Here is an 18,971-nt window from a genome sequence, read left to right as displayed (position 1 = left end):
TGGAGATTACCTGCACGTCGTAGGTGCCGTTGAGTACGGAGGACCTGGGTGACCCCGCTTCTGCCACAGATCCGCTCTGAGCCGACTGGCCGAGGAGGCGCGCCGAGTCTTTGGCCTGTGACTGGGCTGTGAACTGCACCATGTTGTGTAGTGCCAAAATCTTATTGTCCAGCTCTGCGTCTTGCCGCGTCCGGTTGTGCAGGCCCAAATGGTACTTACGAAAGTGCTTGATCAGGTCCGTGGGGTCATTGCCGTAGTAGCCGTACCCACAAATGTTGCACTTAAAGTCTTGTAGTTTGGGTGAGGTGGGTGGAGGTGCTCCTGTCTCCGCTCCCAGAGGACTAGGGGCGTCTTCTGCTCCCCCGATCGGCCTCAGTGGATGAAGAGTAACAGGAGGCACTTTAACTTCGACCGCAGCGCCACAAGGGCTGACGGAGCCCAGGAAAACGAGTGGGCTGTGTGTCTCCTCTCCGTTACTGACGATGACGCCGCCCGACCGCGTGTTCGGCCTCAGATCGATCCGCTCGTCCTCGCCGTCCGCTCTCTCGCCCGGGTCAGAGGTTGTTGGAGAGTTGGCGGAGTCCAGCGGTTCGCTATCGGTGCCCTCGCGGCTGGAGGAGGACGCTGCCAGGTTGTGGCTGGAGTAATGCAAGTCAGGCCTGTCTGGTTTGATGGGGCCGGGAGAGGACGGCTCCTCCTGCTCTTCGGGCTCTGAGGCCTGGCTCCCCGTGTTCCCGCTCTCTGGCCCCGTGGCCTCGGCCGCCACCGCCTCGCCTTCCTCTTCTTCACTGCCGAAGCTTCTCAAAGGGGGATTCTTTTTCCGCACCATATCTGGAACCCAGCAAAAGAGAAGAGCAACGTTAATAACTAGACGCAATGTGATACGATTCCAGCAACAAGCAATTTGTCTGTCCTACAACTAAGACTACGAGACTACGAAATCACAGTCAATCAGAAGGGAACAGGGCGTGTGGCCGGAGTCTCTCTGTACATAATAAAATTCATAAATATTACTGCACTGGTACACATGCATGTTTATTCACTTAAAACAAAACTGATGTGAATTCTCTGCGTTTTGTCATTATTTTGTGTATTTGACTGTTTAAGCACAATATACAGTATAAGCAATGAAAAAGAACTCAATTTAGTACAAGGAGGCTTTATGTGCGCACATAATCTGAGGGAAATTATGCTCAATAAGTGCAATCCCACTCCGAAATTCAAGCCCTGTGACAGCAAAAGTATTCATGTTCAGAACGTTCTCGTTTCCTTCAAGATCTGAGGTGAATTATCCTCTGTCGCTTTTAATACAGCTATAAAGGTATTCAAACTCGCATTCAATTCTTTTAACGTTAAATAAAGCTCATAATCAGTACCTGAGATTATCATCGTCATATTTTGTCGTTCCAGCCTTGGCGGCGGAGAAATAGAAACCGGTTTTAAAACGAATGATTACGTATCGCCGTCGTGGCTGGTTAGGACAAAAAAACTCTGATTAACATGGAAAAGATGTCGCGACGTCACGTCTGGTTAGGACACGGCGTTACTCAAGTAACGCACTCAGTGTGTGGTTCGGTTTACTTGCATGCTAAATACAATTTCTGGAGCCAATGCACCTATTCTGCTCTCTGTTAAAGCTTTTTGATTGTTGTTTGATTTTCGAAAATCGGAGACAAAATGCCCTAGAAATGGTTCTGCTCTTCCAGCTCAATCCATAAACAGCAAATGAGGTTCTAATATCAGTGACTATGTCGGCGCCGGCCTTTGTTGATGATATTTTAATGAATAAAATCTGTGCACTTATGTCACTGATGTGGCTTAGGGACACACATTTTAATCAGTTACCAAAATCAAAGATGATAGGGAGAGAGGAAAAAAGTGGAATTTATAAAGTGATTCATAGCAAAGAATTTCCATCAGAACTCAATGAGATCATGCGTGTTTGTTCATAGCAGGCAAATTGCACCATTAACTAGACTTTCCTTTGGCACAAACTGCACAAACGTGAATTTCTGTGAAAGGTTTAGCATAAGGCACAGTTAAACATTTGTATTTGCAAGATGGTGTGCGTGTTGGCCACTTTCAATTTAGGGCAATTACAGTTTCTCATGATTTAACAAAACAGGGGCCTGTCTTATTACGACAGACCGTCGAGAGCAATTTCCTCATTTAGTCTGTGATGCAAATGGATATTAAATAAAGCAATTCATGCTTTGCAGAGAGGCCACACCTTAACCACAGCTAAGTTAATAAAAGTCTTGAGAAAATCTAATCACAAATATGACCACACCCTGTCAAATCACTCACAGCATCTTAAAACTCTGTGAATCTGAGGCTTCACAGCATCTAAACACACTTCAGCCGGTGATTAGAAACACACCTGTCTGTGTCACATTACCACCGCTGAAAAGAGATCGCATTTGAAGAAGAGGTTTAATATTCAAATATCAGTAGTGAGCGTGACTGATGGTGGCACAGATGTAGCTAATGGCTGATGTCGTTTTCCGAAAGCTTACATTCTTAAACTGTCATGAAACATCCAAAACTGCACATCATTATTGTATCATATCAAGAAACGCAATCAAAGACATAACACTGCGTGCAGGCCACAGCATGATCTGAAACGTGTTGATGAGGATGACAAATAAACTAAATGGTAATTACCGCTCCACACAGCAAGATTACTCATTTGTTGGTTTTGTACACAAGTTTGGATGCCTTGCAAAGAAAAATAGAAATATATCAGGGAATATAAAAAAATATATATAGTTGTCCAGGCCAGTAAAAGTCAAAAGCATACATGGAATAAATAAATAAAAATAAGATTTTAGTATGTTTTTAGCATGTGACCAAACAGCACCACACACACTGAAAAAATAAATACATTTATAATTATTTATAGTGTGTATATTATATTATTACTTAATTAATTACATTTAATTGCATTTCCACATTTTACATTTCATTTATTATATGATTAGGAGCAATTATTGATTTTAATTGTTGCCTAAGAAACTCTATCAAGACTATGAAAAGTCCTTTAAAGAAGTTCTCGCAACAAGTGTGTTTGTTTGGATACACTTGAACTTTTTTCTGATTAGTATTACGTGTCCCATTGAAACCTTAAATGATCTCATTATTTAACTGATGAGGGAAGCAAATGAAATATAAATGACTTTTCTTTATTCCCAAAGTACTAAAATAATCACTGACCGAACCAGAATCATTAAGACGAATCAGAACCACGATCATAAACCCGCACGATTCCCATGCCTCGTGAACAGACGTGCTTTTACTTCTGCTGCGACCCACAAGCCATTATTATGATAACTGAGCATTTGTGAGCAAAATCTTATTTTGAGGGGATTTTCAATAAATCAGTCGAATCAGTTTAAATCTAAACGACGTGATCCCTGCTTCAGTTTAATAAACTGTGGATTAAGCTAACTTAATTTAAAATTTGTATAACATATTAAGCTACTATTTGAGAGAGCTATTGATTTACCCAACTAGACGCACTTTCTCATTTTCCTTTCTGAGAATAAAGGGATCGAATGCTAAGACACACCTTAACCAACATAGAAGGGGGAAAAAAGGAATGGAGTGGGAGGACGAGAAAAGTTTTTAATACCCTGATATGGTGCACAATTACATTAAAACTTGCAGGGGAAGCGGTGAGACATTACCGTTCCAGGCCGCCATCAGAAAGCGAATAATCTGCTTTTATAGATCCCAGGCTTTTGCGGCGTTCCCGTACCAGTCGATTCAAATCTCTAGTTCACTATTATCCACGCCCACCTCCTCCTTTCCTTTCCTATATTAAACTGCTCCTCTTCTGTTATTGTGCCTACTCAAGAACTTACTTAATAAAAGTATAATACGCTTTTTGAAAAGGACAGAACAATCAATTTTCTTAATTAAAAAAAGTAAGGGGGGTTGAATGGTTTGACGGCGGCTCTTGTCTGAATACAGAACGGGACTGTCCCTCGAGTGATCAGAGACACTTCAGATAATGTGATCTAATGACAGGAGTCAAAGCTCAATTATAAGTGAGCATTACCACGACTATCTCACAATCAGACAGCGTACGAGAGTGTTAACTGAGTGTTACTTGGAGAAGAGGAATCTTCCAGGGGGTCTTGGAGAAGAGAATTAACACAATGCTGTAAATTGCTGTCATCAGCCACATGATTTAAAGCTACTATATTATGTTTTGACAGCGGTTTTTTTAATCAGAGAAAACTACCTGTCAACAGGCACTTCTTCACTGTCATTGTGACATGGTGATGGAAAAGCTTTTTGTGCTTTAATCACACACACACACGCACGCACGCACAAAAAAAAAAAAGATAAAAAGAAAAAAAGCATTGTATGCACGGACAAAACTGACAATGCAGCGACGCAACATTCCTGTGGAGAAAAGCGCTCGATGACAAGAGCAACGCATCAGGATAGTTCAATTAACACGCCAGCTGATGCAAATGTTGCACGCTGAACAACACAATGAGTCATTTGCATACATATTGTGTGTGCAAAGTTCTAAATAAAATAAAAAAACACTTTTTTTAAAACAGTTAAATCACACACAGACCCAGGCGTAACTGCTTCCCGCATTTTCGGGATATTTGTTAATTTTTTATATTTGTTTGTTAATATTTGGGTAATTATTATGACATCAGCACGATGCAAATTTAAAAAAAAGCATGAATGATGGTAAATAAAAATTGATTTACTACATGAGTCGATGACAAACAAAAGTGTCCATGATAAAGAATTTGCAAAACAAAACTTTGATTTTGTCAACTTTTTTTTCAAATATTAGCCTAATAATCAGTTTTGTTAAAACTAACAGATCATGCCAAACTACTTTTTCATTTATAGACCCATAAAAATCCAAATTCAATTCAGAAATTAAAAACATGCCCATTGTATATATAAAATGATGTATAAATACATATATCTGTATAAAGACAGATATATTTTGGTCACACTTTAGATTAGGGTCCAATTCCACTAATAACTAACTATTAACTATGACTTTTGCCTCAATAAACTCTTAATGACTGCTTATTAATAGTTAGTAAGGTAGTTCTTAAGTTTAGGTATTGGGTGATTATGGGATGTAGAATATGATCATGCAGAATAAGGTATTAATATGTGCTTTATAATAAACAGCCAATCTCCTATTGCATGCTAATAAGCAACTAGTTATAGTGAGAATTGGACCCTATATTATATATAGATGTATATCAATGACTATACCGATTTTAAACCAATTCATTCAAATTCCCGCATCATCCAGTTGTTACAGTCACAAGTCAACTCACAACAACTCGTATCCACTGGATGTTTCACAACATCACAATGATCTGAAACCAACTAGAGATGAAAAGCAGATTTGCTGAACAGTAAACTAATGTTGTGCATAAAATGCATAAAAAAAATTCAGACTTCTCTTTCACCCGGTGAAAAACTCAGCGCTGGCCGGCTTCCTCTTGGCCCATCTCTAGTATCAAAAGGGCCGGCCACATACACACACCACATAGACACACCACATTCACACAGCGCCTCATTTGTGAAGAGGCAATGTGACTCCACATATGTCATCTACATTGTCAAACCCATTTAGGAGATCCCATTTCAAAAACAACAACAAACACAGGGGATTTCCTCAGTGATCTGGTCAGCGCTGATGAGATTTCTAGAGGTGGGGTTCGACTCATGCAGGACGAGTCCAAGTCGAGACTGTCGAGTCCAGAAATCTAATAGTTGTTTCTGTAAGTGTTGGTGTTTTGTGCGTTCATTACAGTTGCATTGGTTAAGAGTGTGTCAATGTGTTGCATAGCTAGAGATTACTGCTTAATTAAGTGTGCCTAAAACACACACACACCAGGAAGATGATAAAACCTTCCTTTAACTATGAGTAATTCATGTACTGTTAAATAGGGCAGGCTGTGACATTAATGCATTAACTTTGAAATAGTTTTCAAAAAATGTATTAAAAGTTTGTTAAAAGAAAATAGTCAATGCATGTTTTCTTCCAAATACCTTTAATATTTAATAATTTAATCATTTTAACTTAAATGCACCAACTACAAATTACAAATAGTTTCACCGAAACATTTTAATACAATAAAAATCAATAACTTGAACTGATTCATGGAACTGATATTGATGTAAACGAATTAAACTTAGCAAATCTCAACTCTCAACTTCACCTATAAACACTATTTTAAAAAAAATCTAGATAATATAGTCTGTCCTTAAATAAAAAGCGCATTAAAAACATTGCACTATTTACTAAATTTGCTATATTCAGAAAAATCATGCGTGTTAAATCGGTAACACTTTAGTTTAGGGTGATTTTGCATTCTTTTTTTAAGTTTGAAATCTTCATTCCCCGTTCAACTGCATGAAAAATCAATTTTTAAAAAATGCCTCTGTTTGTTTTCCGAGGAGGAGAGAAACTCGTACTGTTTTGGAACAATATGGGTAAATAATGACAGCATTTTCATGTCCAACTGAACCATTTCTGACTATACTGAACAAACCACCAATTACGTGAGCGAGCCCGTAGCCGCTTTATTTCAGTCCCAGACTTGTGTCCTACAGCCTTTCATTGTGAGTTTAGATGTAATCCTCTCGGCATCCCGGTCCCAGGAGGATCACATGGAAGCGGAGATTCTCACACACACACACACACACACACAGCTGGAAGACCCCATGGAGCGCTGGGACACTGCGAGATTCTCCACCCAGAAAGTACGTTTATTAAAAATACATTACCCAAACCGCCCTTCATAACTCAGGCCTGTGCTTTCAGTCCGTCGGGGATGGATCTGAGTGAGACTTAAATAACAAACCCTACACACACACACACACATACACACATAAATACTAAAGCAGTTGTGCGGGCACATGCACGCCGCTGATCAGTCAGCCGAAATATTGAGTTCCCCGAGATCTAAAACGATGAGACTCATTTTGCATCCTTTATTTACCGGCATCATAAATTGAAGCAATAGACAGGAAAAAAAAAAGAAGAAAAAAAAAAAGAGAGAAACTATACGCTCTAATTGCTTTCTGTCATGGCTGGAAGAGGAATTAATTTCTAAATGAGCAACCGGTACAGCAGCAAACTTTAACAAACTCAAATAAAAGACCTGCGTTTCCTTCTGATTTTACTTGCATGTTCTGGGATTTGCCGATAATCAACTTTCTGGGGCTACAAAAACAGGAAAGAGCACAAAAAAACGTCACTTTAAAACAAAACAGGCCTTGCTTTCCATCCTAACAATGGTATATTCAACAGCACACATGGCAATTAGCCCCGACTCGGATCCGTCAGGCATACCATGTGTGTGCGGTCACGTCTAAGAGCGACTCGGCATTAAAGTGTTCCCCCAGCTATCCCACAATCCACCTTGTACAGTCCCCTTTATTATTCCTCCCATCCTTTATGATGTCACCGCCGCAGACTTTTGCGGCGAGAAAGGACTCGAAGGACCCCGATCCGTCTTCCAGAGGAGTTTAATCTCGTTTGTAACATTAGGAATAAATCACATTAGTGTCTGTGTGTGTGGAGCAGAGTTTCAAGCATGCGGAGGGTCTATGGAAAACACATATGTGAGATGCTAGATAGAAGCAGTGCAATTAATTATCATTAAGGCGAAATGTCAAGAGGAGGAACTGAGCTCTGAGTCACTCCACATCACCCATATCCACCTCCCAAATCGGGGGATACACACACACTCTCACACGTGAACCATGTGGCCGTGTGTGTCACATTGATTTGACCCTGGGCTAAAACATGGCAAAGAAATAATTGCCTCTAAAGCAAGATAACTTCCAAGCTGTGACATTGAGTCGATTTCATTTAAGTGCTTTATTTTTCTTCTTCGGATACAGGACGTTTCTCTCTTCCGTGCATCTGAAAAAGGAACGAGTGAAGAAATTCAAATTTACAGTTTCTCGGATTAAATTTCCGGACAGCGGGAGATAAAAGCATCGTAAGCTTTGGAAGAACTTTCCTTTTTAATTCAATTACATTTACTTTATTTTCATTTGCAGGCTGTTGTTGGTCCATTTGCAAATCTCCTGTGCGATCTGGAACAGCCGATCGAGCGCACAGACATTTCCAGAGAAACTGAATGAAAGAGTAGCGGCGAAATAAGTGACTTTGAGGATGCAACAGGCGACAGGGATCGAGAGACCGCAGGACTGCTCCGTCTTCACATCAGGACAACCGAATACCAGAGCGCATATCAGCATGCATTAGGGCTTGAGATAAGCTATATTTGAGAAAGAAAGAAAGAAAGAAAGAAAGAAAGAAAGAAAGAAAGAAAGAAAGAAAGAAAGAAAGAAAGAAAGAAAGAAAGAAAGAAAGAAAGAAAGAAAGAAAGAAAGAAAGAAAGAAAGAAAGAAAGAAAGAAAGAAAGAAAGAAAGAAAGAAAGAAAGAAAGAAAGAAAGAAAGAAAGAACAGTGCCCACCCTCTTTTTCAGTGGTTCCGGAAGTATTTTTTCCATTCATTTCTCCCGTGGGGATTTCAAATAAAGTCTTCAATAAACCGTTATAAGCCATGAAGCAAGCCAACCAGAGAATCATAACATTACAAACTTTGATTTGAAGCCAAAAAGTATATTTGAAAATCAGCCAAAAATGTAAAGGTACAAGACCATGTACCTGATGACTTCAGTGATAGAAAGAACTACAATCCCATGAAGCAGCATAATCAGATTAAAAACAACGGAGAAATATAAAACTACTAATTTACTAATGTCGATTAGGCCTACATACAGTATATATTGCAAAATATACATATATATTCAAATATTGAAGTATTTTGGAAGCGTAGGGAGACTGACTCGATTACATCATTCACAGTGGGCGGAGCTAATGAGATCTTTTGGCACATTTTGCTTGTTTCGACTCTCTGATTGGTGGAATTTTCTGCAAAGCATCATGGGTAATGTAGTTTTTCACCACGAATTCCGCTGATTATTCAAAAACGAAGCTGAAATAACGTGGGCTGACGGTTTCAACAGAAACAAAATACTATTGATTAACAGCCTCGTATCTTTAAAAGGTTTATAAATGATCGTAAAAAAAAAAAAAAATGTCCCTACGTTATGTAATGTCCCTATTCCCTTTTGTTATGTTACAGTCATGAACCATGATTTGTAGCTAGTCGACTGGAGGTGTATCAGAGGAAAGTATCTGATCGGACAAAAATCTGTGTAGTGCACGATCTCAACAATACTTATTGGATAGTTTGAAGAAAAAAGTAAGTAGATTTTAAATTCATATCTGCAAACGGCTATTTTGTCAACTTTTAGGAGCACACTAGCACATACATGCCATCAGTCCTCACACAAATGGGACTAAAACTATCCATGTGTCTTTAACACAATGAAACAATGATGCATTTCCTATAATAAATGTCTTGCATAATAACACACATTTCAGTTTTTGGCCCCGTACGCCGCATTCACACCGTTAACTTTAAGTCTAATATTACTAATGCTGCTGTCCAGTGGCGAAACAACAAATGATACACAAACACAGAAGGTTATTACCAAGGCAACCACAATCTCTTTTCAGTGATCTCATCTTTTCAGTTTCTCGTAAGCAGCATCTAGTCGTCAACAGATTGCAAAAATCAGGACACAGATTCTACATGGAAGAGTTGAATATCAAACGAGAGAGTGCAGAACGTAGGCAGCGTCTCACAAGAGATTCAACCTTTAATGTAAACAAGAAGTGAGGAGACATCTTTAGAGACTGAAATAAATCAACAGGCCTGCCAGAACACAGGGCTTTCTTCAGAGGGTGTGTGTGTGTGTGTGTGTGCGTGTGTGCGTGTGTGGAATGGCATACTAATCTCCTCTCGTCCTCAAAGTGCGAGAGAAGGAAGATAAAAAACGAATACTGCCACTGCAACACTAAGGCCTTTGAAGGAGGCGTGTACTGCCAAAATCTGTCTCCATACAGATGTCCGGGAACGCCGATCTACGCTACACCCAATATTCCACTGACTTTGAAATATCAGCATGCAAAGGGAAAAAAGGGGGGGGGGGGGGGGGGGGATAATAGCAAAGAGGACTATGGTGTTCCTCATTAAAACTCCATGGAGATAGCCAGGTTTTTTTTTATTCCTGAGTTACAAGGGAAGGAAAATGTATCAAAAATAAAGTAAAAACAACATTATGAACTAATATTATAATTTGAAATATCTGTTTTCTATGTGAATAATATATATAGTAAACTGTGGTTATATCATGTGATCAAAGCTGAATTTTCAGCATTGTTAATCCAGTCTTCAGTGTCACATGATCCTTCAGAAATCATTATAATATGATGAAACTGGTGATACAATTTTTTTCCCAAGATTATTTGATGAATATAACATTCAAAAGAACAGCATTTTAAAAAAAATACTGTCACTTTTGATACATTTTATGCTTCCTTGCTGAATAAAAGTATAAATTACTTTCTTTCTTTTTTTTTTAAGAAAAGTTTTGAACGGTAGTGTATATGAAATATGCATTTCAGGTAGAAAATTAGACCATCAACTTTCACAAATTTTTTGCTGTACATCTTTATCTTCACACTTAAATTACTGCTATGCATTAAACACAAGATTTGATTTTTGAAGGATGATTTCATTCCACAGTGTTTGTATTAAAGTCATCCAGCCTGGAAACACACAACCTCACCTTTAAAGGGATGGTTCGGAGTAATTTCAACCTAGGGTCTTTCGCACCATGACCTTGAGCCAAACAAGGTCCCTTTTTTCCCTTGGTTGAACATTATTAAAGCTTATTTAGAGATATCAGCCGAATGGCTGCAGGCGCTAATGGATCCAAGGTTGTATCTCGTAAATTACCCCACTAATAATGCCCGGAATGGTACCAAACTTCTACAGTAGTACAAATAGGTTCTGTACTCATAAAACAAGGCATTGGAAAGTTTGTAAGTACATCAGGAGTTTAGTCAAATAACACTTGCCTTAATATCAAATATCACTTTCTTCCAGGACTTTTACGGCTTTTCCCAAATCACTGAAGTGACCTCGATGTCTGGGTTAGCGGTAGCATTAGCCATCAGGCAAGTGTTATTAAACTAAACTCCTGTTGTACTTACAAACTTTCCAATGCCTCGTTTTATGAGTACAGAACCTATTTGTACTACTGTAGAAGTTTGGTACCATTCCGGGCATTATTAGTGGGGTAATTTACGAGATACAACCTTGGATCCATTAGCGCCTGCTCTAAGCCATTCGGCTGATATCTCTAAATAAGCTCTAACTTTAATAATGTTCGACCAAGGGAAAAAAGGGACCTTGTTTGGCTCGAGGTCATGGTGCAAAGGACCCTAGGTCGAAATGACTCCGAACCGTCCCTTTAAGCAATGTGACGTTTCAGTATACAAGAGAGAGAAAAGTACAAGAGTGACAGAGAAACGTCAGAGACAGAGAGAGAGAGTGTGTTTGTGGAGTAAAGAGAGAGGAGGGGTTGGCATGTCAGACATAAAGAGCTTTTCCCATAATTCTCTTCACCCCCTGTTTTCCTTCCATGAGGCAGCTTGTGAAAGGGTGACGTGCTCAATAAGAAGGGCCCGTGACTAACTGCCTCTCTGTGACTTTTTTTCCCTTTTTTTACGTGGCATGTCAACGGTACACAATACAACCAACACAACCCCCCCTTCATGTTTATTCATGAGAACTCATTCACATCAAAGACGCACCACCAAAAACTGTTGCCTTTGGCAGTGCTGGCAAGTTTTAACCCACCTCCCTCCACTTCTCTTAATCAACTGAGCTGAAGTCGAACTGCAGAACATGTAAACCTGTTGCACTCGACCGCAACATGCTTGACAGGCATTCCAGTGTGTCATCATAACATCTGAATATAGAGGAAGCTGCTATTTTAACGATTTACCAGTAGTTGCTTTTGAAATCAAATGCTGAATATTTGCTGAACTCTTTATCATGTCGTTTCACTAACGTTCAAAAGTTTGGGATCAGTAAGAATTTATTTTTTTTTTCTGAAAGAAACTTCAGCAAGGACATATTAACTTGATCAAAAGTGACAGTAAATAATGTTACAAAAGATTTCTATTTCAAACAAATGCTGTTCTTTCTGTTAAAGAATCTCTTGGTTGACAACATTAATAATCAGAAATGTTTCTTGAGCATCAAATCATCATATTATAACGATTCCTGAAGGATCATGTGACACTGAAGACTGGCGTAATGATGCTGAAAATGATCACAGGAATAAATTACAGTTGTAAAATATATTTGATCAAAACCATTTAAAATATATAACTGTTACTGTATTTTTGATTAAATCACTGCATCATCGGTGAGCATAAGAGTGTTTTCTTTCAAAAACTTATCAACCCTTATCAACTTTTGAACATTACAGCACAATAAATTATAGATCTGAAATGTCAAAACAATATAACATTCATGTGTGGGAACAGGAATATATACATAATGGCATGCAAACATTGCATTTAAAAAGACTGTCTCTCTCCCTCACAGCATTCACTTCAAATGGGAATATAAATAATAATACTGTCTGTAGTGATTCATCCACTGGTGTTAGTCGTGTTAGTCAATTATTGTTAACTTTTTAATAAACTTCAGAACTACTTTTGGAAAATGTTTCATTCAAATGAAAATAGTGATGAAGTTTATAATAAAGTTAACCATTACTAACCCTTAAAAAGCATTTTACAATTAAGTGAATATACAGTATATTTCTGCAATGACAACTCAAGAGTTTTTGGCATGGTAATTGATATGACAATACTAGTACAGATCTTGCTACTGCCAATACGTCCACGACACACTGTGAGCGAGTCAGACATGCTACTGCTGTACAATATAGCATACATTAATTACCAGTAGCAGATCTATACAGGTGGAGCTGGGGAAGGTGGAGGGTTTCTGAAAGTGTGCTGCAAACTTCTGTACAGACACTGAACAAGCTCATTTGCCGTACAATTGTACAATGTGATTGCAAGCAGATTGAGTTAAGGACAGCGCCATCTAGAGTTTCATGACAAAACATTGTGTTTGTGTATATATCATATCAGCAATATCGGTTGACCTCTTGTCTGATCTCTACACTGTCCTATCCAATAATGCCATAAAAAGGCCAAAAATATAACTTGATGGAGTGAGACTCTTACAATTTTCAAACTTGCACGTGAGCATACAGCACACAATCACCTTGTTCACAACCACCTGCTTAATTTGCCAAACCCAGAACCTTCTGGCCAGAGTGTCATTACACCAGAAAAAGAAGTTAAACCAAGCCTTTCCCAAACCTCTCCCGAATCGGGCTTCCAGTCAGGCAGTGTGTAGGGGGAGGGGAGGAGCGGGCCCCTGTCTGAATGACCTGGCCCCTGTGCACTCAATCAGCGCACGCTAGAACCGGAGACAACAGAGAACAACTGCTTCCCTTAAGCTTCCTGTGATCACAGGCCCCGAGCTGCCAGAGAGGGCCAGGGATCACGCGCTCTAGAGAGAACTGCAGATAACAGGCTTCCGCCAACGCCACCGTGTGTGAGAGCGTGCGCGTGTGTGTGTGAAAAGAGAGAGAGAGAGAAAGGAAGGAGAGACAGATGGGAAGAAAGACCTCATGGAACATAAAGGACCTGAGAAATAGCTGCTTTTTTTAAAGTTTACGTGAATTGCCACTTGCAACAATTTACTTCCTTGATGTGAAACAGGACAATCAACGGGGGGACGTAGGGCTGGACTTATTTAGGAATTGAACAGTTGGCATTATAAACCAGAAAGGACCCAGATCAAATGCATGCTACAACACTGCTTAAATAACTATTTGAGACATCAGCGGAAAAAGAAATTCATTTCAGAGGAAGAGCAAGTTATGGAATTTTGATTAAAGATTACAAAGACGAAAAAATGTCTTTTATGGAATAAAGTGCACAAATGAAAAGTGCAATTTGCGCTACAAATAATGTTCTCATTATAATGTAATGGTCAACAGAAAACAGCACAGAATAAAGATTCTAAGAATAAGAATGCATATTAGTATCGATTAAAGCAAGAATTATGGATATTTTTAGCTCCACGCTGTGTGCACGACATACAATGCCTGTCTGCACTTTTACTCGGGTGATCATTCATTGTCCATCACCTTCTATCTCTCTCACTCTCAGAGATGAGGACTGAAATAAAAAAGGTTTTCTGATATGGAAAGCTAATCCTTCATCTCATTGAGTGAAACGGTTTTGTTGTTTTTCACTGAAATTTTGATGTGCATAGTCTCATTTTAACACGTCAACCCAAAAAAAAAAGATGTGATGTGACTTTTTTTTTAAAAATCATAACAATTCACAGCAAAAATATCACTTGCAAAATAATACTTTAGGTAGCCTAAATTTTTAGGCGCCGCCTAGAGCCATGTAGGAATTAAAAAGTGAGATGTCAATTCAAGTCAAAAGGCAAAATGTAAGTCATTACATAAACAGCACAACTAATTAATTGCCAAACTATGCTTTGCATAGTTCTGTATTTGAGAAAGCAAGACACACCACATGTGTGAAACATCAAGCAGTGCTGTGGCACCCATCTAAAAATATATTTATTAAGCAACAGGAAAAGTTAGACGTAATTGTTCGTTGCCCAATGTGCTACCCAGAGGCACTGATGAGAAATCACTTCTGCTCGGGTCCCTCTGTTCTCCCCCTGCTCTGGGCCGCTCTCCTCTTTTCACACTCCTCCGTTTATGGAGTAGCAGAACACCTCCCGCTCTGTGATGTTTTTAACTTTCCCACGAAGGACTCGGAGACAGTTAAAACGGCCCTGCAGGCGGAACAATAGCTTTAATTTCCTTCTCTGCACCTTGATGATTGAAATGGTTATGAGGTTTTTACGAGCTGACATCTCCCCGATGTCCTACCCAGGAGGAAACGTCTGATTGCAGCCCACCAAACATGGAGTCATTCTCGAGATAAGACAACCAGAGATTTCAGACGAGCTGAGAAGATGATTGAACGAGAGTTTGACAAAAAGAAAACTGAACACAGGTAGAAAGTTTTTAAATAAAGTTGAGACGACTCCTGTGCTGCAATGATATTTTTTTTTTTTTTTACTATTCAAAGCAAGCCGTTGCAGCTACAGTGTGAAACCAACAGTAAACCACAGCTTGAGATGCATTTCCCCTCTGAGTTAAAAGCACAAAACGTTGCGACATACCTCAGGCTTCTCTAAAGCAACACTCACAAACTCATTAAAGGGCTCTAGCCATTTTAAACCGACTACCAGACTTTCCATTGAGACTGGGGAACTCTGAGTAAATAAATAAACAAGACTGAGAGCAGAGGTGTTTTATCACATGTAAATCTAACAGTAATATCTTGCGTGCGAGTCTAAAAATAAACTTCAAAAGCAAGTCACGGGGTCTTCGTTCAAGTCACAGTTAAAGGAATGTTCCAAGTTCAAGTCAAGTTCCATCAACAGCATTTGTGGCATAATGTCGATTAGCACAGAAAATATTTCCGATTTGTCCTTCAGTTTAAAAATACGCCACAAACTTAAAGCATGAGACAGTTCACAAACAACCGTATAATTCAGTAATAATTCATTATTTGTACTTACATCGTGACCATGTAAAAATCACTCAACTGCATGCAAAAGACACCATTGCAAAATGACAATTTTACATCACAAATAAACTAGGGACGCACAATATATCGGCATCGGACGATATATGTTCGTTTTTAACGTTATCATTAACGGTCCAATAAGAAGATTTGGCCGATATCTTAAAGCTGATAAATAATGGATTATCTGAGACACTTCAGTAAGGAAAGTGTCTTAGCTTTCTGTTTTTTTTGGTAAGGAAAGTTGGCCATTGGAGTGTAAAATTAATGTTAAAACTTACACTGATTCACTCTATGCTACTGTACTATTTTGTTTGATTTATGTTGAAGTGCTTGGGACATGGTTTTAATGGTGAGACCTTTGTTTTTGGAATCTATATGAAAAATGTATCGGCCAATATATCGGTTATCGGTATCGGCCAAAATTCTCATGTCAGTGCATCCCTAAACTAAGATTTTTAACTGCATTTGTGTACATTTTTATTTTATTTTATTACAAAACATGTATAGTTCCATTACTGTAATACTTAATAATAATTATCTGTGATAATCAACATTATCTCACAAACACACACTTGTACGGAACCTGGAACATCCCTTTAGGAAGTCGACACTTGGTTTGGCTGAACGCGAAAGGCCAAAGGTCGTTTCTGCAGCATCGTTTACAAAATGTCACTTGCTGAGGAAATCTTTTCAAGCCACTGTAGGAAAAAAAAACAGCAAGCCATTATCTTCATCACATTGCCCAGAGAACCACAACCAGAGGCAGATCCTGGTGACAGCGAGGCCTGCTGTAATTGAGTCTCTCTGCTGCCTCTCTGGAGAGACTCCAAACGTGATCAGATGTGATTAGCCACAGTTAAGTGCTTTTTGAGAAAGTCAGGTAAGTCACCTGGCATCTCTGACTAAATATTTGCACACAATCATGTGTGGACAGACTCGCTTAACATACCAATAAGGGCTTTAACCTTGAGATTCATCAGTGGAAAAGCTGCTGACGCTAAGTACAGGCAGGTCCTTTGAACACGTGTAGTTCACAAACAGTTCAGATAAACCTTCACACACACACAATATTCTTTGTCAGTTGCTACTTGTTGGTATCTCCACCCTTGTACACAAACCAAGTTACCTAGGACACTTTGCACTGCCTAAGTAAACATGGCTCTTTCACCACTGCCAAGAAGACTAAAAAAGCACCAACAACCACCAAGCATCAAGACATTTGTGTTGTACGTAGAGTATTTTCTATTTTAAAGATTAGCAGTTCAACCCCACTGGTTGTACAAGATTCCTCTATTTACTTAGTACAATGATTCTCCTTTCAAATGCCATATAGCCTTGGGACCGATTAGTCATCAGAGCTGTTTGATAGAAACAACCACACCCTCTGATACCATCTGTGATCCTTATGCAAAGACTTACCTGCCTGTCGCTCTCATCATGGGAACTCTGCCTCATTCAGTACTTACTGAAGCTCAACTCGTTTCTGTGCTGCAGTGCACGAAGATTTACTTGTAACTGGAAAAAGTACCGTATCTTCTCGTGAAAAGAAATCGAAAGCAGGAGCATGACCTGACGGCAGAGAAACACGCCACCTCATTTGCTCTCGACTGGGTCTCAAGCTATTCATACTATTAGCAGAAAGGGCATCCCAAACAAGACGGCTGAAGTAAACTGAGGACGGAGATGATACCTTAGACATGCAGAGGTCTGAAGTCACCGCTATCTATAACACAAACTGTCTGTCACACTGCCTTTTTACCATGAGAAGTAGGCCGCATATCATTAGGCTGGGTGAACATGGCCTCCTCAAGACGGGAAAAACTCCTGCAGGATTTGAGCGCTTGATCACCTGTGATGTCAAAGATAGATGCAATACTGGGAGATAGGGATGTCGAAAGTAGTGACTATAATAGTCAGCACTAAATAAAACCATACAGAAAAAGTCAATGCTAACGTTAAAAACAATATAACAGTATTTCAGTATTGTTTGTACAAAATACACAATTTGGTAGCCGAGTTTCTATCCACATATTTTTGGGAAAAGTTTGAGAAACTGCATAAAAACAGAAATGCCAAGATCTGAAGAACTGTGCATAAAAAAAAGCATAAATGCTCACTTAAGGTGGATATAAAAACAAATTATTTGATAAAAACACATGCACTTAAACCACGATGGAAACACATTTACCAAATAAATTCCTAGATGTGTCATGACTATATCATTGGCAAAATTTCAATGTAGCATCTCAAATATCGCTCCGGTCATTCTGAATGACACAATTAGGATCTGCACACAAAATTAGGCTAACAAAATTAATTATAGTTTTTTTTTTTAAAGCAAAGCATGACAATACTTGAAGGCTATGTGCTACTGAATTCATTTGTTAATATTTACATTGACATTTAACTTTTAAATTGGCGTGTTCCAGGGTTCGAAATGAGGGGGGTCCCGGACCCTCCATAAGTCATTAGGGACCCCCCATAAGAATTTATTTTGGGATTTTGGGGGGTCCCATACAAATATATTTTAACATTAAAAATTATTGTGAAAATTATAGGTCTTTAGTGACGTTTTATATTTATAACAGTAATTTATTTATTTCCTATCGCGAGGCAGCAATCAGGGCAGCTATTAGCCAGCGTCACAGATTGTTGTTGTGGTGCTCCCGCAGGCACGCACTGTAGCTGAACGCGGCAAAACGAAACCTCACAAAGAGTGAAATCCTGAATCAAAATCCTGTAAGTGCTTCGATTATGTTTATATCTTCATAATTGCTTATAGTAAATATTAGGAGTTCAAGTTCATATATCAAAAGTTGCATTAACTAGATACCCAGTGTAATGATTAGAAGAGTACGTTTGTCAACGTTTCTTGCTAGCTGTATGTGTATCCGTCTGACTTTATATATCACAATTGTTAGTTTATATCTCACAATTCAGAGAAAAGATGTCAGAATTGCGAGATATAAACTCGCAATTATGTTATAAAGTCAGAATTGCGTGATATAGCCTAAAGTCGCAATTGCGAGAAAAAAAAGTCAGAATTCTGACTTTATAACACGCATTTGCGACTTTATATCTCGCAATTCTGACTTTATATCTCGCAATTCTGAGATGTAAACTCACAATTGTGAGATATAAATCCTGTCATCCTGCATCATGGAGAGAAAAAGAGGAAAAAGAACTTGTAACTTTGTTGCTCCAGAGCTAGAGGGTTACCTGTTAGATTATAGCCACTTCTCCAGACACCACTACAATACTGGGCCTAGCCCAAACCATGGAAAACATCCCAAGACCATTATCCCACCTTCAACATTGGTCCATA

General features: G+C 39.0%; 1 protein-coding gene across 5 annotated transcripts in view; it reads right to left on the bottom strand.

The window, feature by feature from the left end:
- trps1 (trichorhinophalangeal syndrome I) overlaps positions 1-18,971 on the bottom strand; it is a 114,416-nt gene that overhangs the window by 82,883 nt on the left and 12,562 nt on the right. For all 5 annotated transcript variants that reach the window (XM_084422679.1, XM_084422683.1, XM_084422682.1 and 2 more), the window contains one exon: positions 11-831. In XM_084422679.1, the coding sequence (XP_084278805.1) occupies positions 11-831 (821 nt within the window). The remainder of the gene's footprint in view (positions 1-10; positions 832-18,971) is intronic.

Source organism: Rutilus rutilus, assembly GCF_951802725.1.
Source record: "Rutilus rutilus genome assembly, chromosome: 11".
Lineage (NCBI taxonomy): Eukaryota > Metazoa > Chordata > Actinopteri > Cypriniformes > Leuciscidae > Rutilus > Rutilus rutilus.
Note: the sequence above shows the minus strand (reverse complement) of the source record. Positions and strands in the feature narration are given on the sequence as shown.